A 24970-nucleotide genomic window follows, 5' to 3' on the forward strand; every position below is an offset into this window, starting at 1 on the left:
ACTACCCCAAATATTTTCTTTGTCCCTTGACATATTGCTTTCATATTTTGCATACTTGTTTACCAACATGACCCCCAACCTATAAACAAGAGCAGAAAATTCTATCAAGCATTTTGTCATAATTGTGGCCCCTTTTCCACTTAGAATATGCAGCTAATGTTAAAGTTTGCGTACTTTCCCAACTATTTTAAATGTCCCTTGACATATTGCTTTCATATTTTGCATACTTGTTTACCAACATCACCCCAACCTATAAACAAGAGCAGACAACTCTATCAAGCATTTTGTAAGAATTATGGCCCTTTTTAACCAGGTTTTCCGAAGGAAAAAACTGGTTATTAGATTGGCGAATGCGGGCTGGCTGGCTGGCTGGCTGGCTGGCTGGCTGGCTGGCTGGCTGGCTGGCTGGCTGGCGGGCGGGCTGGCGGGCGGGCGGAACAAGCTTGTCCGGGCCATAACTATGTCGTTTATTGTCAGATTTTAAAATCATTTGGCACATTTGTTCACCATCATTGGACGGTGTGTCGCACAAAATAATTACGTCGATATCTCCAAGGTCAAGGTCACACTTTGAGTTCAAAGGTCAAAAATGGCCATAAATGAGCTTGTCCTGGCCATAACTATGTTATTCATTGTGAGATTTTAAAATCATTTGGCACATTTGTTCACCATCATGGGACGGTGTGTCGCACGAAAGAATCACGTCAATATCTCCAATGTCAAGGTCGCCACGACTAAAAATATATTTTTTTTTAAAACAAACTTACAAAGGGGGTTAATTTTGTTTGTTCATTTCAAAAGTTCAGTTTGACTTTTCTCCCTTTATTAGATTTTTTTTCACAATGAAAACCTGGTTTTGTGACAATTTTGTCCCTTGTTCCACTTAGAATATGCATATTATTCCACTTAGATAATTGAACATTTTGCTTAAATTGCCTTAACTTCTTTATTTAACAACACTTACCTGAATACCACAATGGATTCCACCCAAACAATACCCCACGCCCCTACCCAGAATCCCTCCCCCCCAACCCCCTTCCCAATTTTTTTTTTTAAACATCTAATAAATTACCCCACCCCACATTATACCCCCCTCTCACTCCCCACCCCCTACCCCCCCACAATTTTTTTTTAAACATCATCTAATAAATTACCCACCCCCACATTATATATACCATATACCCCCCCTCTCACCCCCCTCCCCCCTATCCCCATAATTTTTTTTTTTAAACATCTAATAAATTACCACACCCCTCTTATACCCCCCTCTCACCCCCCCCCCCAAATTTTTTTCTTTTTCTTTTTTTTTTTAATTTTTGAAAGATCGTCTAATAAATGAACACACCCCAAATTATACCCCATCTCAACCCCCCCCCCCCCCCAAAAAAAAAATTAAATATTTTTTTTCCTTTTTTTTATTTTTGAAAGATCATCTTATAAATTATTGAATATGAACAATTTCCCCATAATGGCTTACGTTATAATGTCAAGCACTCGAATAGTCTAGCGCGCTGTCCACTGACAGCTCTTGTTAATTTAGTATGTGTATGCATTATAATAAACAACGGTAACTAAAAAAATAAATAAATAAATAAAACATTGTCATTGACATCGAGCGCCTATGGCGCAAATTGGCAGTATGCCGTGCGCAAAACGTTAAATCGTACAAATTGCATTATACAAAAGAAAAAAATATTCCAAGAAACAAATGTGATAACATTATTTTTGTCAGGTTAACCTTTTCCCAAGAATGTTACCGGTTTACTGGTCGTTTCGGTAGGTTAACCGGTTAACCTCTTGCATCCCTAGTAACAACCAAGTAACACTTTCAAATTCTCTTGCTGAAGCTCCTTTAAAACAATAACTAATCAAGGATTATTCTTGTAACAAAATGTTAAATTTCTGAAATTCAATAGTACATATCATCGCATGTCTACCAGTACTTCATGTTATTATTTATTGTGTAATTTGAGAGTCCTATGTTTGAATATGTTATTGTTATTTTCTGAAATATTTTTTTTCTAATTCACAGATGCCTGCAATCGTTATCTTGTTTCAGGGCCATGACATCTATGGGTACGACCTTGACATCCTGCTGCACCGTATCAATGCTAACAAGATCCCTCACTGGTCCAAGATTGGCCGCCTCAAGAGGACTGTCATGCCAAAACTATCTGTATGGTCATGTTGTGTCTGTTCTTGTTGACTTCTGTTTTTGTTAATGTGAATTATTATTTATTATGTTACAAAGATATGTTATAATTGTGGAAACACTTTTTCATAGATTGCAAATAATTATAACGGATTGATAAAGTTGTAGATAACACAAAAATCTTTTTTCCATGTTTTTTATTAGCTCGTCTGTTTTCGGAGAAAACCGAGGTATTGTCATAGCTATCTCGTCGTCTGGCGTCGTGCTAGAACCTTTACATTTTGTTAACCTTTTGAACATTGGCTTTAAAATCAAAGTGCTTCTACTTACAACTTTGAAACTTTATTTGTAGATGCACCTTGATGAGTTCTACACGCCACACCCATTTTGAGGTCACTAGGTCAAAGGTCAAGGTCACTGTGTCCTCTAAAAAAAAAAAAAAATTCTGACAAGCTTTGATTTATTCAAAACTGCACCCGCAGCCGAGCGTTGGCACGTGTTATGCGGTGCTCTTGTTTTCCAAAAATATTGTAATTATCCTGGTGTCAGCCTTGGAAATTCATTCTTTTATCTTGATCCAAAAATGTTGTTTTGATCTGTTGTTTTCAGAGTTACCCCAGTCGCGGGGCGTCTCACTCTGAGAAGTCAGCCATGTGTGGTCGCATGGTGTGTGACATCAAGATTTCTGCCAAGGAACTTGTGAGGCTGAAGAGCTTCGACCTCACAGAGCTAACCCTGCAGATCCTCAAACAGAAACACGTGGAACTGGACTTCGAGCAGATCAGGAACATGTACAGGTTGGTGCAATATTGGTGTTCATCTTTGGACCTTTTGTTTAATTGTTCCCCAAGAAATTATATGGGCACAGTCTGAATCATTTGACATAAAGTTTGTGAAATTGATAGATAAGTTGAATGTATTAATCTATTATGTATACATTTTTAATCAGAAATGTTGCAATTATTATGAAAATGTACATCTAGTTAGCTTGGCTGTTTTCGGAGAAAACCCGAGGTATTGTCATAGCCAGCCTGTCGTCCGGCCTCGTGCTAAAACCTTTTCATTTTGTTAACCCTTTGAACATTGGCTCTACAATCAAAGTGCTTCCACCTACAACTTTGAAACTTCATGTGTAGATGCACCTTGATGAGTTCTACAAGCCACACCCATTTGGGGTCATAAGGTCAAAAGGTCAAGGTTACTGTGACCTAAAAAATAAGAATAAAAAATAAATTCTGACAAGCTTTCATTTATTCAAAACTGCATCCACAGCCGAGCGTCGTGCAAAAACTGTCACATTTTGCTCTAAAATCAAAGTGCTTCCACCTACAACTTTGAAACTTCATACACTCCAACACCGTTATTTCGAAGTCGTCGAGACCGTTAAAAAAACTTCGAATTAACGATAATTCGAAATAAACATTTGACAGAAGACTTCTTTGATTGATTCTTTAAAACTAAAACGTTGTGAAATTCGCATGGTTCGAATACAGGATACTATTAATAATTGTTTTATTTAAAAACGTAAACAAGTCAGATAGCAATAGATTTCTACTTATAACAAACGGAGGAATAAAACGATTCTTTTTCTTTTTTTTATTGTCCTCTAATTACAGAACATATAAAATATAAGAATAGCACAAATTATCAAATTTACACGCTACGCGCATACGACAAAGGTGTAATTATCGGCTTTTGACGGGCCACGCTCAGACGACAAAGGTGTGAAATTACGCTCAGTGTTTTGCAGTTTTGACTTCGGATTAAAGATTGATAATTAGGTGCGAATTAAAGTGTTGGGACCGACAGAATCACTTCGAATTAACGATTTCTTCGGTTTAACGAAGTTCGGATTAACAATGAAATTTTACATAAAACAAAGAAGAACCGAAATCGGGACCCGAAAAATACTTCAAAATAACGGTGACTTCGGATTATTGGTGTTCGAAATAACGGTGTTGGAGTGTATGTAGATGCACCTTGATGAGTTCTACATGCCACATCCATTTTTGGGTCACTAGGTCAAAGGTCAAGGTCACTGTGACATCTAAAAAAATCAAAAAAAATTCTGACTAGCTTTCATTTATTATGCTCCCCCAACATTTATTTTTGGGGGAGCATATAGTCGCCGCTTTGTCTGCTTTGCGTGTGTGTGTGCGTCTTTCTGTCCGTCCCTGTACAGTTTTTGTCCGGGCTATTTCTCAGCAACTAATGACTGGAGTTCAATGAAACTTTATGGAAAGCTTCACTACCAAGAGGAGATGTGCATATTATCAGCGTGTTCAGGTCGGTTGATTTTTCAGTTTGAGTTATGGCCCTTTGAAATTTTCCATTAACTGTACATATAGTGCAATTCTTGTCCGGGCTATTTCTCAGCAACTAATGATAGGAATTCAATGAAACTTTATGGGAAGCGTGCCTACCAAGAGGAGATGTGCATTTTATCAGCCGGTTGTGGTCAGATAATTTTTCACACAGTTATGGCCCTTTGAAATTTTACATTAACTGTTCATATAGTGCAATTCTTGTCCGGGCTATTTTTCAGCAACTAATGACCAGAATTCAATGAAACTTTATGGGAAGCTTCACTACCAAGAAGACATGTGCATATTATCAGCCGGTTCTTGTCGGATGATTTTTCACAGAGTTATGGCCCTTTGAAATTTTCCATTGTACATATAGTGCAATTCTTGTCCGGGCTATTTCTCAGCAACTTATTATGGGAATTCAATGAAACTTTATGGGAAGCTTCACTACCAACAGGAGATGTGCATATTATCAGCCGGTTATGGTCGGATGATTTTTCACAGAGTTATGACCCTTTGAAATTTTCTATAAACTGTACATATAGTGCAATTCTTGTCCGAGCTATTTCTCCCTAACTACTGACTGGAATTCAATGAAGCTTTATGGGAAGCTTAACTACCTTGAGGAGATGCGCATGTTATTTGTGGGTTCTGGTTAGATGATATATTTAGAGAGTTATGGCCCTTTGAAATTTTTAAGTTGCTAAACCATCCATCGTATTATTTTGTCCAAAGTTATGTTTTCTTTTATCTGAATATATAGTGCAATATTGTCTCCGACGAATTATTGTTAAAAACTGCACCGTTATGAGGTGCTCTTGTTATACATAACAACAATTCTTTAAATTGCTTACTTTAAGTGTCTGAAGAAATGTTTATTATGTATTTTCATCTTTGTTAAAATATTTATTTATTGTATATATTGATAGGCCTCGGTGTACCATTTCAGCTCGACTGCAATGCTGCTACATCTGGTTGAGCTCACACTTATTGACTCCTGTCACATCCTCAACATAATGTATGAGCTGAATGTCCTACCCCTGGCTCTGCAGATCACTTCCATCTGTGGCAATATCATGGTATGTACATCCATCTGTGGCAATGTCATGGTACGTACATCCATCTGTGGCAATATCATGGTAGGTACTTCCATCTGTGGCAATATCATGGTACGTACATCCATCTGTGGCAATGTCATGGTACGTACATCCATCTGCGGCAATGTCATGGTACATAATCCATCTGTGGCAATGCCATGGTACATACATCCATCTGTGGCAATGTCATGGTACATACATCCAACTGTGGCAATGTCATGGTACAACCATCCAACTGTGGCAATGTCATGGTATGTACATCCATCTGTGGCAATATCATGGTAGGTACATCCATCTGTGGCAATATCATGGTACATACATCCATCTGTGGCAATGTCATGGTACGTACATCCATCTGTGGCAATGTCATGGTACGTACATCCATCTGTGGCAATGTCATGGTACATACATCCATCTGTGGCAATGTCATGGTACATACATCCAACTGTGGCAATGTCATGGTACAACCATCCAACTGTGTCAATGTCATGGTATGTACATCAATCTGTGACAATGTCATGGTACGTACATCCATCTGTGGCAATGTCATGGTACATACATCCATCTGTGGCAATGTCATGGTACATACATCTATCTGTGGCAATGTCATGGTACATACATCCATCTGTGGCAATGTCATGGTACATACATTCATCTGTGACAATGCCATGGTACATACATCCATCTGTGGCAATGCCATGGTACTTGCACGCCTGAATATGGTTCTGCTCTGTTGGAAAACATGGTTGCCAGGGGTTTGTTACAATTTTGCCTAATATGGTTTTTAAAAAAAGCTTGTTTAATTGTTACTTCTTATGATGTCTGCAGCCCTATTATTACAATTGGTGGAGAGTTTGAGAGTTCTTTTACAGAAATTAAGAATAAAAAATAAGATGAAATAAAGTCAAGCATTGGACAATAATTTTCATAAATTATTGGTTAAAATTAAAGCAAAAGAAAACACAGTTGCATTGCACACTATCATAAATTGTAATAGAGCTGTTTGCTTTTTGTTATTGTACTATTTTTTAAGGCGTACATTTTGTTTGAGTTTTATTAGCCGGAATTTTGTTCGAAAAAATCTCGGCTTATAGATTGATGTTGTCGGGCGGGCGGGGGGGCGGGCGGGGTGGCGGCGTGCTCGAAAATGTTAAAGTTCTTATTTCATGGTATAACTTTGGTATGCTTGGACCTAGAGTCTTCAAACTTGACATGAAGGTTGGCCAGGATTAACAGATGACCACTGGTCATTTCAAGGTCATTCATTTGAAGGTCAAGGTCACTGTGACCTTCAATATAACAAATGTTAAAGTTCTTATAACTTTGGTATGCTTGGACCTAGAGTCTTGAAACTTGACATGAAGGTTGGCCATAACTAGTTAGTAACCACTGGTCATTTCAAGGTCATTCATTTGAAGGTCAAGGTCACTGTGACCTTGAATGTAAAAATGTTAAAGTTCTTATTTCATGGTATAACTTTGGTATGCTTGGACCTAGAGTCTTCAAACTTGACATGAAGGTTGGCCAGGATTAACAGATGACCACTGGTCATTTCAAGGTCATTCATTTGAAGGTGAAGGTCACTGTGACCTTCAATATAAAAATGTTAAAGTTGTTATAACTTTGGTATGCTTGGACCTAGAGTCTTGAAACTTGACATGAAGGTTGGCCAGAACTAGTAAGTAACCACTGGACATTTCAAGGTCATTCATTTGAAGGTCAAGGTCACTGTGACCTTGAATGTAAAAATGTTAAAGTTGTTATAACTTTGGTATGCTTGGACCTAGAGTCTTGAAACTTGACATGAAGGTTGGCCAGAACTAGTAAGTAACCACTGGACATTTCAAGGTCATTCATTTGAAGGTCAAGGTCACTGTGACCTTGAATGTAAAAATGTTAAAGTTCTTATTTCATGTTATAACTTTGGTATGCTTGTACCTAGAGTCTTCAAACTTGAAATAAAGATTGGCCAGTACTAGAAGATGACCACTGGTCATTTCAATGTCATTCATTTGAAGGTCAAGGTCACTGTGACCTTAAATGTTAAAATGTTAAAATTGTTATAACTTTGGTATGCTTGGACATAGAGTCTTCAAACTTGACATGAAGGTTTGCAAGCACACTTAGATGACCACTGGTCATTTCAAGGTCATTCATTCTAAGGTCAAGGTCACTGTGACCTTGAATGTAAAAATGTTAAAGTTCTTATAACTTTGGTAGGTAAAAATGTTAAAGTTCTTATTCCATGTTATAACTTTGGTATGCTTGTACCTAGAGTCTTCAAACTTGACATAAAGGTTGGCCAGTACTAGAAGATCACCACTGCTCATTTCAATGTCATTCATTTGAAGGTCAAGGTCACTGTGACCTTCAATGTTAAAATGTTAAAATTGTTATAACTTTGGTATGCTTGGACCTAGAATCTCAAACTTGACGTAAAGGTTTGCAAGCACACTTAGATGACCACTGGTCATTTCAAGGTCATTCATTTCAATGTCATTCATTTGAAGGTCAAGGTCACTGTGAACTTAAATGTTAAAATGTTAAAATTGTTGTAACTTTGGTATGCTTGGACCTAGAATCTCAAACTTGACGTAAAGGTTTGCAAGCACACTTAGATGACCACTGGTCATTTCAAGGTCATTCATTTGAAGGTCGAGGTCACTGTGACCTTGGATGTAAATATGTTAAAGTTGTTAATACTTTGGTATGCTTAGACCTAGAGTCTTCAAACTTGATATGAAGGTTGGCCAGAACTAGTAGATGACCACTGGTCATTTTAAGGTCAAGGTCACCGTGACCTTGAATGTAAAAATGTTAAAATTCTTATTTCATGGTATAACTTTCTTATGCTTGGACTTACAGTCTTCAAACTGGACATGAAGGTTGGCCAGCACTAGTAGATGACAATTGGTCATTTTAAGGTCATTGAAGGTCAAGGTCACTGTGACCTTGAATGTTAAAAATTAAATTTTCTTACATTTGATAATGAAATTGATGGAAACTTCAAACAATATCTTACTAATTTGCTAATAAAAAAATTGAGATCAAACTTTCCTAATTGTCAATTCAAGTTCATATTTGTGACCTTAAATGTTATTGTTGTTCATGTATATGCATGCATTCAAAACATAACACAAGGTTTGCTCATGCCTTGAAAAGTACTTACATTTCATTTTGACCTTTGAACAATATTTCAGTAATTTAAGTATTGCATTGACAAAAACACGAAAGGTACTTTCCTGTCATTTAAATAAAAAATCCGGCTTCAATGCGGTCATCTCCGACCGCGGAACTCTTGTTTTAAAATTTATTAGGTTTTATCTTAAATTATAGAAAATGTTGCTGAGTTTTCATGAGCTCTAAGACATTTGTCTAAACTATGATACCTGGGCTGAAGTAGTTTACTAGTTCATGTTGTAATATTCCATGTTCACTCTGCATAACCGAGCATGTTGTAATGTTCCATGTTCACTCTGCATTACAGAGCATGTTGTTATGTTCCATGTTCATTCTGTATTACAGAGCATATTGTAATGTTCCATGTTCACTCTGTATTACACAGCATGTTGTAATGTTCCATGTTCACTCTGTATTACACAGCATGTTGTAATGTCCCATGTTCACTTTGTATTACAGAGCATATTGTAATAATGTTCCATGTTCACTTTGTATTACAGAGCATGTTGTAATGTTCCATGTTCACTCTGTATTACAGAGCCGCACACTGATGGGAGGTCGGGCTGAAAGAAACGAGTTCTTGCTGCTTCATGCCTTCACAGAGAAGGACTTCATAGTCCCTGACAAGGAGTACAAGAAAAAAGTCCCTGCCCCAGTGGTATGGGACTCACTTTATTTCTAGCATAATGGCCATATCTTTTAACCCCTGCAAAAGGATTATATCATATATCAATGGATTTGCACCCATCTATAAACATAGTTTATTTGGCGGCAGATATCAATTCTTGTGTGAGAATTAATTATGTCTTGAATAAACAAAAATAACTGGTAATGGAATCTTTTTAGCTCATCTATTTTTTGTAAAAAAATATTGAGCTATTGTCATCACCTTGGTGTCGGCGACTGTGTCGGCGTCCGGTTAAGTTTTGCGTTTAGGTACATTTTTCTCATAAAGTATCAATGTTATTGCATTCAAACTTGGTACACTTACTTACTATCATGAGGGGATTGGGAAGGCAAAGTTAGATAATTCTCGCTTGCATTTTGACAGAATTATGTGCGCTTTTTATACTTAGAAAATTAAACATTTTGGTTATGTTTTGTGTTTAGGTCCATTTTATTCCTTAAGTATCAAAGCTATTGCTTTCATACTTGCAACACTTACTAACTATCATAAGGGGACTGTGCAGGCAAAGTTATGTAACTCTGACTGGCATTTTGACAGAATTATGTGCCCTTCTTATTCTTAGAAAATTGAAAATTTGGTTAAGTTTTGTGTTTAGGTCCACTTTATTCCTACAGTATCAAAGCTATTGCTTTCATACTTGCAACACTTATTAACTATCATAAGGGGACTGTGCAGGCAAAGTTATGTAACTCTGACTGGCATTTTGACAGAATTATGTGTCCTTTTTATACTTAGAAAATTGAAAATTTGGTTAAGTTTTGTGTTTAGGTCCACTTTTTTCCTAAAGTATCAAAGCCATTGCTTTCATACTTGCAACACTTACTAACTATCGTAAGGGGACTGTGCAGGCAAAGTTATGTAACTCTGACTGGCATTTTGACGGAATTATGGGCCCTTTATACTTGAAAATCTGGTTAAGTTTTGTGTTTTGGTCCACATTACCCCTAAAGTATCATAGATATTGCTTTCATACTTGAAACACTTGCAAACTATCATAAGGGGACAGTAAAGGACACGTTGCATAACTCTGGTTGTCATTTTTACGGAATTATGGCCCTTTTTTGACTTAGTAACTTTGAATATATGGTTACATTTTGTGTTTAGATCCACTTTACTTCTAAAGTATCAAGGCTTTTGCTTTTAAACTTTAAACTAAATACTTTCATGCTATCATGAGGGTACTGTACCTGGCAAGTTGAATTTTATCTTGACCTTATAATGATTTTGACAAAACAACTCTTACCTGACATACCACAATTGACTCCGTCCAAACCATCCACCCCCCCCTCTCCCCTGGAATCCCCCCATTATTATTTTTTTTAATTAAAGATCATCTTATAAATGACCACCACACCCTAACACCAGGTAGGGTGGCATATAGCAGTTGAACTGTCCGTCAGTATGTCAGTCAGTCTGTCTTGTCAGTCCGAAAAAAACTTTAACATTGGCCATAACATTTTCAATATTGAAGATAGCAACTTGATATTTGGTATGCATGTGTATCTCATGGAGCTGCACATTTTGAGTGGTGAAAGGTCAAGGTCATCCTTCAAGGTCAAATGTCAAATTAATGATGTCTGTCCGTCCGAAAACTTTAACATCGGCCATAACTTTTTCAATATTGAAGATTGCAACTTGATATTTGGCATGCATGTGTATCTCATGGAGCTGAACATTTTTAGTGGTGGAAGTTCAAGGTCAAGGTCATCCTTCAAGGTCATCCTTCAAGGTAAAAAAAAAATATTTACAAAGCGGCGTTCTCATGAAGCTGCACATTTTGAGTGGTGGAATTCAAGGTCATCCTTCATGGTCAAGGTCATCCTTCAAGGTCAAAGTTCAAAAACAAATTAAAAATTTCAAAGCGGCATTATTATGAAGCTTCACATTTTGAGTGGTGTAAGTTCAAGGTCAAGGTCATTCTTCAAGGTCAAGGTTATCCTTCAAGGTCAAAGGTAAAAAAAATAAATCAAAGCGGCGTTATGAAGCTGCACATTTTGAGTGGTGTAGGTTCAAGGTCAAGGTCATCCTTCAAGGTTAAGGTCATCCTTCAAGGTCAAAGGTCAAACAAAATAAAAATAAAAATTCAAAGGGGCGTTATCATGAAGCTGCACATTTTGAGTGGTGGAAGGTCAAGGTCAAGGTCATCCTTCAATGTCAATTTTTTTTTTTAATTTCAAAGCGGCGTTCTCATGAAGCTGCACATTTTGAGTGGTGGAAGTTCAAGGTCAAGGTCATCCTTCAAGGTCAAGGTCATCCTTCATGGTCAAAGGTCAAATAAAAATAATTCAAAGCAGGGTTCTCATGAAGCTGCACATTTTGAGTGGTGGAAGTTCAAGGTCAAGGTCATTCTTCAAGGTCAAGGTCATCCTTCAAGGTCAAAGGTCATAACAATAATAATTTCAAAGCGGCATTATCATGAAGCTGCACATTTTTAGTGGTGGAAGTTCAAGGTCAAGGTAATCCTTCAAGGTCAAGGTCATCCTTCAAGGTCAAATGTTAAAAAAATGATATTTCCAAACGGCCTTCTCATAAAGCTGCACATTTTGAGTGGTGGAAATTCAAGGTCAATGTCATCCTTTAAGGTCAAAAGTAAAAAATAAAAATAAAAAAGAAATTACAAATCGGCGCAATAGGGGGCATTGTGTTTCTGACAAACACATCTATTGTTTTTTCAAACATGGTTAAAAAACACAGATATTCATTTTTATTATTTTATTTTTGAAATACCGTCCAACCATCCCACCCAAGAATCCCCCCCCCCCCCCAAAAAAAAATAATTTTTTTTTTGAATTTTTGGAAATTAATGTAATAAATGACCACACACCCACACTATACACCCCTCTCCACTCCACCCCTCCCTCCTTTATTTCAATCAGAAGCACTCTGTTGTTATGCAAATTGTAATATTTATAGCAAAAGCCTTTGTAATTGGAATAATTACATTATTTCTTTCAAAACTGAAGTCCCTTTTATGTGAAATTACTTAAATTGTTGCCAAAATTCGAGTCTCTTTTTACAGGAATAAATGCGTTTTTTCAAAGGCTGTTGTCCATGTGTTGCACATTATATTAGCTAAGCAAACCAAGACTGATTTGCTTTTGTTCTGGAATATCTTGATTCATCCCTGTGGACATATTTCAAGTGTGTGTTTGGTTTGTGTCCCCAGGCTGATGAGGAGGAGGAGGTGGATGTGACTAAAGGCAAGTCAGGCCAGGGACGCAGGAAACCTGCCTACGCTGGAGGGCTCGTGCTGGAACCAAAGAAAGGTCTGACATTTTGGTCTTCCTGGGGATAACATTAACGCACCTCAGTGATCAAAATAAGTACAGGCTCCCAAGGCTAACATTGAAAATGTTGAATCATGCTTTGTTTAATGTAGACCGGCCTGTGACAGTTCCTTTGTATTGTATAATCTTAGAATTCTAGCTTGCTTTGTATAGTATAATCTTAGTATTTTCGCTTACTTCATTTAATAGCTAATTTAAAGACTTTGCAAGTTGCAACTGGGAAAGGCATAGTTTCAAGTTTGAAATGTAAAGAACAATATTTTGCTGATATTGGGTATAATTTTCCTTATATTAAAAATAAACTGTAGTATGGGTATCTCAGTTAATAGTCATTATTGCCCAAATATCCTGAAGCGCTCGTGAACAATATCTATTTTACATTCTTAACTGAGAAAAATAATGTTATGATGATATGGTTTCAGGTTTCTATGACAAGTACATCCTGCTGCTTGACTTCAACAGCCTGTACCCGTCCATCATCCAGGAGTACAACATCTGCTTTACCACCATCACACGCACCGAGCAGGCAAAGTCTGCGGAGGTATGGCGCTATGATTTGTCAAATGAGATTACCCTCGTGATACCGAATGCTCACAGACATTTGTTGTACAGATTGACATATGATCTCTTATTGTTTCTTTATTTGAAAAACATGCATTATTCTTTTTTTATGGGAAAATAACTTGACCTTTTGTTTAAAAAAAAAAGATCTGCTAATTCAAAAGCAGCCGAGTTAACACAATTATACCCTGCAAAAAGCAGGCATAATAGAGTCCATCTGTGGTTTTGTGTGTGAGTTAGGCAGAGCATGTCTGGACTGTATTTTCCATGCTCAAAGATTGAGGCTATACATACATGTTAATGGTAAAATTGGAATTTCATTTAAAAAAAATTACACCATTGTACATTATGTGGACCTATTAAGCAATAAAGTGTCACTTTAAAGGCATGTGTCCTTGCTTAAAGGTAAAGTTCATACATACAGTTCAGTTCACTTACTATGGGCTTTTTCAGATGAACCTTCTTTGTTGAAATGAAAATTTTGCTAAAACATCACTCATCCTATTGTTCGTCCTTATATACCAAGCTTAGAGGTCAAGCTCATTTTTTAACAATTGTTAAGGGTGGTTGGATGGTGTCCAAGAGACGGATGTCCGCTCATGAAATCCAACAGTTTAAATCAGGTCATCGTGAAACTTGGTGATGATGTTTACGGGCATAATATCTAGGCCGAGATTGATAAACAACCACATCTCATGAAGCACTATAGAATAACAGTCCTTGATTTAAATAAAAAAGGACAAATAAACGCAGTGATTTTTTTTTGCTTTATACTTTACAGCCTGTGCCTTTTGGATTGGGAAAAAAGCACGATAAACCATGAAATCAGGGAAAAGGAAACATTATCAATGTCATTATAAATAAGTCAGTATTCCAATTGTTTTGTTGTGCAAGTTAAACTGCATTTTTAGCGAGGCTGTTTTCGGAGAAAACCCGAGCTATTGTCAAAGCCAGCTTTTCGTCCGCCGTAGGCGTTGTGCTAAAACCTTAACATTGGCCATAACTTTTTAAATATTGAAGATAGCACCTTGATATTTGGCATGCATGTGTATCTCATGGAGCTGCACATTTTGAGTGGTAAAATTTCAAGGTGAACATCATCCTTCAAGGTCTAGGGTCGAAAAAACAAAGTCAAGGGAAATAATAAGTAGAGCTGTAACGATTCACCCATCATTCGATTCGATTTCGATACCAAATGGTCCGATTCGATTATTTTCGATTCGATTCAAATTAAACCATTTGCTGTTTATTTTGCAAAATATTTCATGTTTGGTTTGTCCAGGGGCGAGGGCGTGAATAAATGTTTGGTATTTGTTATTAACTATTATGTTGTACATTTAAAGTGTTTAATTTTTTAAATAAAATTTAATAAAGCAACATTGTTTTATATTATAAGTAACAAATTTATTGAACAAAACTTCCTGTTGATTAATCTTAAATAACATAAAATGCACTATGTATCACATGTGTTTAACAGAAAAATAAAAACAAAAACAATATGTATTGATGAAACAAATGAGATCAAAACATCAAAATGTAGGTCATACAAATCACATCATTGTTAACTACACACTAACTGACAAGAATTTTTATTAGTCCAGGCAAACAACTTTGACTTTGACTAGAATACAAGAAGTTAAACAAACATATGTGTCTTGTTTTGAGAAAATTGGACTTAATGCTTGTGCGTAAAGTGTCGTCCCAGATTAGCCTGTGCGGTTCGCACAGGCTAATCAGGGACGACACTTTCCCCTTTTATGGTATTTTTAGTTTGAAGGAAGTCCCTTCTTACAGAAAATCATGTTTAAGCGGAAAGTGTTGTCCCTGATTAGCCTGTACAGACTACACAGGCTAATCTGGGACGGCACTTTACGCACATGCATTATGCTCAGTTTTGTAAGAACAAGACACATATATAAAAGCATGAAGAGATCAAAACAAAATACTGTGACATGGCTGAGACTTTCTGTATGTCAATTAAAGAGAAACATCTGCAAAGTTATTAAGGTAATAATTCACATTACTTATAACTTCAAAATATCTGCACTTAAACTGCCAGGAGAAAAATTGGCTTTCAAAATCTACTTGAAAATGAACTGAGAAAATGTAAAAAAAAAACAACAACTCCAAAATTAACAAACACAAATAAATGTATGTTGTAAGCATAAACAAACTATTTGTTAACACTGTCAGTCTCGCAACTTGTTCAAGCAATATTGTTTCTCGCTTTAGAATAGGTCATTCGGAATGCTGATGTTTTGCTTAAGGAAAACAAGCATGTCCACTTGATCACCCGACAAGCATGCTCGCTGTGCCGTCACAACATCACCTGTAGTGGAGAATACCCGTTCACTTGCAACACTTGTTGCGGGTATGCCAAGTAGCCTTTCGGCATGTTCGGACAGCAAAGAATACTTGTCCTCCCTTTCCTTCCACCAACGCAGAGGATCACTGACCTCACAACCGTCTTCAGAGTTCAAAGGGAGACAATCTTCTTCCTTGTAGGACACCAGCTCAGCTGTCATCATATCAATTGATGTTTTTGGGGGCTCTGCCCTAGCAACAAATATGTCACCAAACAAGTCAGCTAGTGCACCACCATTTGATGTCCTGGTGACTTCTTTCTGTAGTTTCGAAGGGGGTTCTCCTTCCTCCAGCGTGGGTATAGTAGCCACCGGATTCTCACTGGGAGACGTCTCATCAGATGCCTCACTCTGTGTAAAAAAAAATTAAAAACTGTTAAAGGTATCCTGTTATTACAATGTACACCACATGTATCCAAACTATATTATGAACTTTTATATGCGAGGTAAACTGATCACTAAACTCACAAAGCTAAAAAGCTAGCTTTTTACGAAGAAAAATAATAATTAATTTATTTAGATCTGGAAATACTAATACAGCATTAGCCAGCAACATGCCTGGCATATTTGATCAGTCCCTGCCATGTTCGAAATACTGCTGTACACTTTTTGCCTGGAATCATCGTCAAGGTAGGGTAGGCTCTTAAACCGTGGATCAAGGGCTGAAGTCTGCAGAAGGAACTCCAGGATATTTGCATCAGAGTACCTTAAATGGTAAAGCAAGAGTATGTCAATATATTTCAGTACTTGCAACTTATTTGCTTTCCAAACATGCCAAAAGTGTTGTCCCAGATTAGCCTGTGCAGTCTGAACAGGCTAATCTGGGATGACACTTTCTGCCTAAACTTGATCTTTGTATACATGTAACATGTATTTTTTTTTAAAGAGTTCAATTTACTAAAGATTTTTTTTTCTTATTAGCAATATTTACTGTTTCCTGTTAGGAATACAATTATTTGATATTATACAAAATTCCAAGTAAATTTAAGTAATGTTTTTACTTTATGATATGTCATTTCTGATTATTAAATCAAATTAAGCACACCTTTACCTTGGTTTGAGGTCAGACCTGATTGCTTTCTTGATATCTGACACCAATGAGTTATCAGACGGTGAGATCTGGAGATGTCCAAGAAGCATTTCTTTCAGCCGATGTATGAGTGATACAGTCGGATGTTTCTGGCTACACATCATTGTCGTAACTGTCTTCAGGGGTCTCAGGACTTCTACAATGTTTTCAATGTTCTGCACATCACTCTCTGAAAGGGTTGCTACATCACTAACTTTCTTCATCTCTACCAAGGCAGCATATACAGGTGCTTGCTGCTCAAGATAGCAGCTGCACATGTCAAAGCTGGAGTTCCACCTAGTCGTCACATCCATCAGCAGTTTGTGCTGAGGTTTTCCTAATCGCAACTGAATCAGCTTCAAACAGCTTGCGGCTGATGTACTTTTGTGTCACAGTCCCTTGTAGTCCGATGGCTAAGTTTTCAGCTGTGTGTGAACTGCCAAATTGTTTCGTTTCAAGGGTATAGTTTTCGACCTGCCAGTCCTTATTTATAAAGTGGGCTGTTACAGCTACATAATTCTCAGTTGCTCGTGAAGTCCAAGAATCTGTTGTGATAGCAATGCTGTCTGCATTTTGCAGTTGCTTAATTACCCGATCTTGGACAGATTTAAATAGTGCTGGCATTACTTTCTCACTAATATGTGGTCGACTAGGTACTTTATACCTTGGTTCCAGTACGTTTAACATGTTCCTGAAGCCACAACTCTCAACAGTGCTGTAGGGACGCATGTCTTGGGCCAAAAAACCAGCAATCGATTTAGTTATCAAATTAGACCTGTCAGTTGTCAGTTTGGATTTAAAATCAGTCAGTTTCATTTGACCCGTTGTCTGAGATGTTTTAGCTATCGTGTTCAAAGAGCTTGTAGTGGTACTGGTAGATGAACTTGAAGAAGAAATATCAACGGAGTGTTTCCTTTTAAGATGTTGCCTTAAATTGGTGGTACTTCCCGATTTAGGGTAACTTACGTCTGAGAAACACTTCTTGCACTTTGCCTTATCATTACAACCATCTCGAAAGCCGAAATGCTCCCACACTTTCGATTTCAATTTCGACGGAGCGTCTTTCATTGTTGCTGGAGAATCCATTTTTACCAGCTGATGTAATGCGCAACATGTTATTCATTTATTCATTGGATGCCATATTGGCTATTGACCAATCACAAGACGTATTACAAATGACAAGTCGGATTTGGAAAGTAAGGTTTAAAATGCGGATCACTCGGAATTGCAGTGAATCGAATCGAAATTTGCCGTACTGGTATCGAAAATTGAATCGGCGGCATTGAACCGGTTTTTCGATGCATCGAACCGAATCGTTACAGCTCTAGTAATAAGCTTTAAATGGACATAGTTATCTGACCTGCCCACGTATATATTTTTGGTAAATAAATCAAAGCTTTGCAGTAGGCGGCATTGTGTTTCTGACAAACACATTCTGGTTAAAGGTCAAGGTCATCCTTTACGGTCTATGGTAAAAAATACAGATTTAAGGGAAGTAATAAGCTTTAAAAAGGGAGAAAATTATTCAATATTGAACATAGCCACTTTATATATTTGGCATGCATGTGTATCTCATGGAGCTGCACATTTTGAGTGGTGAATCTACAGTCTCAGTATAGTGGCTTTTAATTATTTGCTACTAAAAATAGAGATTTGTTACAGACAATTATTTTCAAGGGGAGTAATTTATATAATTATAAATCTCATATTATTTCCTTACCAAGAATTGAAGTTCTCTTCACAGTTACTGTACAGATTTATTATTTTGATTATTTATAACCCAAATGTTTGATTTTTCAGATTTTTTTTTAAATGATATAATTATAATTTCTTTGATGTTCATTACATACCTGTGGACTTATGTCCATAGATACATGATCATCTCTGGCTATGATCTCTTTTAAACCACAGGCCTTGGTTGTCAGTGATGTCTGACATGGTCATAATTGACTGTTACCCTCTCCCCCAACTCCCCCCTCCCCCTCGATTGGATTGGACAAAATTCAAGGGAAGTAATAACCTTTAAAGGGAGTTGATTTCTATTCTATACCTGCCAAATGATGAATAGAAATGTTATTTCAATGCGGCGCAGTAGGGGGCATTGTGTTTCTGACAAACACATCTCTTGTTGGGTCACTAGGTCAAAAAGCAAGGTCACTGTGACCTCTTAAAAAAAAAAAAAAAAAAAAAATCTGACAAGCTTTTGCAGCCAAGCGTGGCACCCGTTATGCGGTGCTCTTGTTAAAGTAACATTTTTAAATGCTTCAAAATTATATCGCTGTAAAATGAACTCAAAAAACCAATTATTGATATAATTGGAAAAGTTTCGCATTATTTTTGGGGAATTTTGAGTACATTTTTGGGAAAAAACGTTACTTTTTGCAATTGGGAAACAGCCTCTAACAGGCTGTAATTTTGGGCAAAAACATCCCTGAAACAGTATCCAAGATTAAATTATATCATCATCAAACTTGGTCACAATATTAGGGGCATAATATAAGTTTGATATTTAGCCAGTTTCTTGAAGCAACATAAGACCTGGTTTCATGAAATTGCCATATTTTCTGTTTTATCCATTTTTTCTTTGCCATTTGTACTATAAAATTAATAAAATCAATAAAATATTAATTATTTATAATACAAATCAATCAATACAATTTACATATTAGTATTACCCAATGGATGTATTTTTTGACAAGTTATAACTCTTGATAAATACAAAAAACAACTGTATTCACAAAAATGTTTCATCCAGGCATGTAGTTACTTTATGTGCCATGTTGTAGAATGAGGATGATCTGTTGAGCCTGGAGTTGCCGAGTGCGGACCTCAAGCCTGGCATCCTGCCCACGGAGATCCGCAAGCTGGTGGAAAGCAGGCGGCAGGTGAAGGGCCTCATGAAACAGGAGGGGCTCTCTCATGAACAGATCATGCAGGTTGGCCGGCAACTAGGACAATTGTCTCTCTTTTGACGACGTTTAAATACCCGTTTGGGAAAATATGGACTTGAGCATTGTTAGCTTTTTTAAAGTATTTTTTTAGCTCATCTATTTTTTGAAAAAAAATTATGAGCTATTGTCATCACCTTGGCGTCGGCGTTGGCGTTGGCGTTGGCGTTGGCGTCGGCGTCCGGTTAAGTTTTGCGTTTAGGTCCACTTTTCTCAGAAAGTATCAATGCTATTGCATTCAAACTTGGTACACTTACTTACTATCATGAGGGGACTAGGCAGGCAAAGTTAGATAACTCTGGCGTGCATTTTGACAGAATTATGTGCCCTTTTTGTACTTAAAAAATTGCAAATTTTGGTTAAGTTTTGCGTTTAGTTCCACTTTTCTCAGTAAGTATCAATGCTATTGCATTCAAACTTGGTACACTTACTTACTATCATGAGGGGACTGGGCAGGCAAAGTTAGATAACTCTGGCATGCATTTTGACAGAATTATGTGCCCTTTTTATACTTAGAAAATTGACAATTTTGGTTAAGTTTTGTGTTTAGGTCCATTTTATTCCTTAAGCATCAAAGCTATTGCTTTCATACTTGCAACACTTACTAACTATCATAAGGGGACTGTGCAGGCAAAGTAATGTAACTCTGACTGGCATTTTGACAGAATTATGTGCCCTTTTTATACTTAGAAAATTGAAAATTTGATTAAGTTTTGTGTTTAGGTCCACTTTATTCCTACAGTATCAAAGCTATTGCTTTCATACTTGCAAGATTTATGAACTATCATAAGGGGACGGTGCAGGCAAAGTTATGTAACTCTGACTGGCATTTGGACGGAATTATGGGCCCTTTATACTTAGAAAATTGAAAATTTGGTTAAGATTTATGTTTTGGTCACTTTACCCCTAAAGTATCATAGATATTGCTTTCATACTTGGAACACTCACAAACTATCATAAGGGTACAGTAAAAGGACAAGTTGCATAACTCTGGTTGTCATTGTTACGGAATTATGGCCCTTTTTTGACTTAGTAACTTTTAATATATGGTTAAATTTTGTGTTTCGATCCACTCGAAGTATCAAGGCTATTGCTTTCAAACTTCAAATACTTACATGCTATCATGAGGTTACTGTACCTGGCAACTTGAATTTTACTTTGACCTTTGAATGACCTTGACTCTCAAGGTCAAATTATTAAATTTTGCTAAAATTGCCATAACTTCTTTATTTATGATTAGATTTGATTGATACTTTGATGAAACTACTCTTACCTGACATACCACAATAGACTTCACCCAAACCATCCCCCGTGCCCTCCCCCCCCTCCCCCCCTCCCCCCCCCCCCCCCTAATTTTTTTTTTTTTTTTTTTTTTTTTTATAAGATCATCTCACAAATGACCACCACACCCTCACACTATACCCCCACCCCACCCCCCCCACCCCCCCCCCCAAATTTTTTTTTTGATTTTTTTTTTTTTTTTTTTTTTTTTTTTTTAAGATCATCTCACAAATTATCACCACACCCTCACACTATACCCCCCCCCCCCCCGATTTTTTTTTTTTTTTTTTTTTTTTTTTCGCTTTTTTGGAAGATAATGTAATAAATGTCCACAACCCCACACTATACACCCCTCTTCACTCCACTCCTCCCTCCTTTGTGATTGAAAATGAGAGTCCCTTCACCTTTAAAAAGAAAATAGATGAGCGGTCTGCACCCGCAAGGCGGTGCTCTTGTTTTTACTTCAAACCATATTTACAAGGTCTGTAATGGCAGTTTTCCTTATATCCAAATAATGAAACCTTGTTTACACTATATAAGTCACATTTTTAGTCCAATCTTCATGAAACTATCAAAACATTCATTATAAAGATATAGTGGCTCAGTTCAAATATGGTTATGTTTCGTTGAAAAACATTGCCCCCAACGTAGCTCCTTTGACCCTCGTATTTGTATTTAGAATCAAAGTGATGGTAACCAGTTGTCCACTGTGTATTTTGTATTTTGATATGGTTGATGGTTACTACTTGACCCTTGTTTACTTTGCTTTTTTTTTTCCCCTCAAATTTGGGACCAGTAGTGGGACCAATTCCAAATGGAAAAAAGGATACATTTTTCCCAAATGGGACCTAAAAAATCCCAATTTAAGGTTTCCCCCAAAAATTTTTTGCTATAATAAGTCTTAATATGTCAATTATCTCCAAATCCAGCTCTATAAGTTGAACCTTTGAAAATATTATACTGAAATAACTTTTACTGTGGAAGAGAATTAGTGAGCATACAATCAACAACATTTATATTCGAATTGTAGACAAATGTACACGATATTTCTCAATCCTAGGGACTCGCCCCCAATTACCAACATTTAAAAAAATCACAGTTTTGTATTTGTGTTGGAGGTAAACCAATTTTTATGCCCCCAGATCGAATGATTGGGGGTATATTGTTTTGGCCTGTCTGTCTGTCTGTCCCAAAACTTTAACCTTGGTCATAACTTTTGCAATATTGAAGATAGCAACTTGATATTTGACATGCATGTGTTTTGAGTGGTAAAAAATAAATAATAAAAAAATAATCAAAGGGGTGCAATAGGGGGGCATTGTGTTTCGAACAAACACATCTCTTTTTATCCCCCTGCCATAGGCGGAGGGATATTGTAATGGCGTTGTCCGTCTGTCCCTCTTTCTGTCCTTCCGTCTGTCTGGCACTTTTGTGTCTGGAGCCATATCTTGGAAGTGCTTTGGCAGATTTCAATGAAACTTGGTATGAGTATATATATGGATAAGAGGATGATGCAGGCCAAATGGCATGGTACACCATCTGTTAATAACGGAGTTATGGCCCTTTGTATCTTGAAAAAATGCTTTTTTGTGTCCGGAGCCATATCTTGGAAGTGCTTTGACGGATTTCATATAAACTTGGTATCAGTATATATATGGATAAGAGGATGATGCACGTTGGCGTTGTCCATCCGTCCAGAAAATTTTGTGTCCAGAAGTATATTGGCGGTTGATATCAATTCAATGAATTTGCTTGTTCATTGTGTATTTAGCATTTAAGTTGATAGTTACTGGTTGTCTTTTGTATATTTTGTATTTTAATCTACTTGACGGTATCCTGTTGCAATTTTGTATTTTGTAATTTGATCTAGTTGATTGTAACTAGTTGTCCATTGTGAATTTGTTGTCATGTTGTCATTTGCTATGATGGTACTGGGTGGTGTATATATGTGTCTTGGTGCTTACAGTATGACATCAGACAGAAGGCACTCAAGCTGACTGCCAACTCCATGTACGGCTGTCTGGGCTTCACTTTCTCTCGCTTCTATGCCAAACCACTGGCTGCACTCATCACAATGAAGGGAAGGGAGGTAAGACACACTTAACATTGTCACACTTCTGGTTTTCACAAGAAGTCAAAGGTCAGGTCACTGTTAACTTAAAGTAGAACAAAACTGAGAATAGTTATGCCTCAATAACTATGTGTGATAATGAAAATGGGTATACAGTTTTGGCTATATAATGGACTTTTGACCCTGTTAATCCCTGTTTCCCCTTTGCAAACAAAAAAATGAAATAACTTCATAGAAAATTATCATGAACTTTGGTACACATATTCAATGTGATTAGAGTTTTATCTGGGACCTTTCATAGAAAAAAAGAATAAAACACATAATTTGATTTTTATGAAAGGTGCTGATTAAGATTAAGGTAAGATTTGATCATGAAAATTGGTTTAATTATGATAATCAATGTGGATTAAATGCACAAACGATTTTAAGCTGAAAACCGAATCTTTATATAGCTGTGGCATATTTAAATGGATTATCAAACATTACCAATGTATCAATAAAGGCAAATATGAAAGTCATGCTCATGTTTTAATTGATAGTGGGTTTTTTACCCCAATTTATAGCGTTTTTTTCCCCAACAGTTGGCGACTCCTGTATTGCTTTGAATACTGCCAAAACCTTTTTGTGCCAAATATTTGTATTATAAGTCTGTTACTTTTCATACCCTTGTCTTTTCAGATTCTTATGAAGACAAAAGATTTAGTTCAGGCTGTAAGTAACTTCATTAATAAGACTGATATAGTTGTTACCTATTGCATTTGTGTGTAGACATTATTTATGTTGCCTAATGATAATAATGGCATGGGTGAGGTAAACCTTTCACTCTTTGCAAACAATGCTATAAGTTTATGTGCAATCATTATTAAAACTAGGTAGTCATGCAATTTTTACCCTTCAGACTAAACAAAAGACCCTTAATTTTAGTGTTTTTGAAATGGTGGTATTCACAATAATATGAAACATAAATATATTGTGTATTCAACTACTCTTATTGCATGTTATTATTATCCCCCGCCATAGGCGGAGGGATATTGTTTTGGCGTTGTCCGTTCGTCCGTCCTTTCGTCCATCCGTCCGTCCGGCACTTTTGTGTCCGAGACCATATCTTAGAAGTGCTTTGGCGGATTTCAATGAAACTTGGTATGAGTATATATATGGATAAGAGGATGATGCACGCCTAATGGCGTTGTACACCATCTGTTAATAAAAGAGTTATGGCCCTTTGTATCTTGGAAAAATGCTTTTTTGTGTCCGGAGCCATATCTTGGAAGTGCTTTGGCGGATTTCATTGAAACTTGGTATGAGTATATATATGGATAAGAGGATGATGCACGCTTGGTATGAGTATATATATGGATAAGAGGATGATGCACGCCAAATGGCATTGTACACCATAGGATAATAAAGGAGTTATGGCCCTTTGTATCTTAAAAAAATGCTTTTTTGAGTTTCAAAAATAACACTTTTGTGTCCAGAAGCATATTGGCAGGGGATATCAATTTAACAAATTTGCTTGTATCTGTTGAAACCTTATACCTAAAATAATTAAGGGAGTTGGAGAATTGTTTGTTATACTGCATTTTTTGTATTTTTGCATGCTTCATATTTCTTTATGGATTAATACCAGTGAATACAATGTCTTGTCATTTCTTCTTACAGTCATTTGTTGTATCCTTTTTGACTGAATACTGAATAGTCAAATGAATTCATTGATGTTGAGTCCTTTAACTGGACACTGAAGACACAGAAGTAAAATGATAACTTCCATTATAATTGTAGATGAATCTGGACGTGATATACGGAGATACGGACTCTATCATGATCAACTCCAACTCAACCGACATCAACGAGGTCACCAAACTGGGAAATAAGGTGGATATGAGTAGTTGCTAGCTGAAATGTGCACATGTTCTGTGATCAAAAAAGCTTTTTCTTTGACATGACTTGAGTTTCATTTTGTAATGACA

At 36.8% G+C, this 24970-nt stretch overlaps 1 protein-coding gene across 1 annotated transcript in view; it reads left to right on the forward strand.

The window, feature by feature from the left end:
* Positions 1–24970, forward strand: part of LOC127880816 (DNA polymerase alpha catalytic subunit-like) — a 95960-nt gene that overhangs the window by 18865 nt on the left and 52125 nt on the right. The window contains exons 9-18 of the mRNA XM_052428263.1: positions 2060–2176; positions 2762–2949; positions 5408–5537; positions 9274–9393; positions 12590–12689; positions 13133–13251; positions 19490–19639; positions 22899–23021; positions 23682–23714; positions 24783–24875. Coding sequence (XP_052284223.1) covers positions 2060–2176; positions 2762–2949; positions 5408–5537; positions 9274–9393; positions 12590–12689; positions 13133–13251; positions 19490–19639; positions 22899–23021; positions 23682–23714; positions 24783–24875 — 1173 coding nt within the window. The remainder of the gene's footprint in view (positions 1–2059; positions 2177–2761; positions 2950–5407; positions 5538–9273; positions 9394–12589; positions 12690–13132; positions 13252–19489; positions 19640–22898; positions 23022–23681; positions 23715–24782; positions 24876–24970) is intronic.

The sequence above is a fragment of the Dreissena polymorpha genome, chromosome 5, assembly GCF_020536995.1.
Source record: "Dreissena polymorpha isolate Duluth1 chromosome 5, UMN_Dpol_1.0, whole genome shotgun sequence".
Classification (NCBI taxonomy): Eukaryota; Metazoa; Mollusca; class Bivalvia; order Myida; family Dreissenidae; genus Dreissena; species Dreissena polymorpha.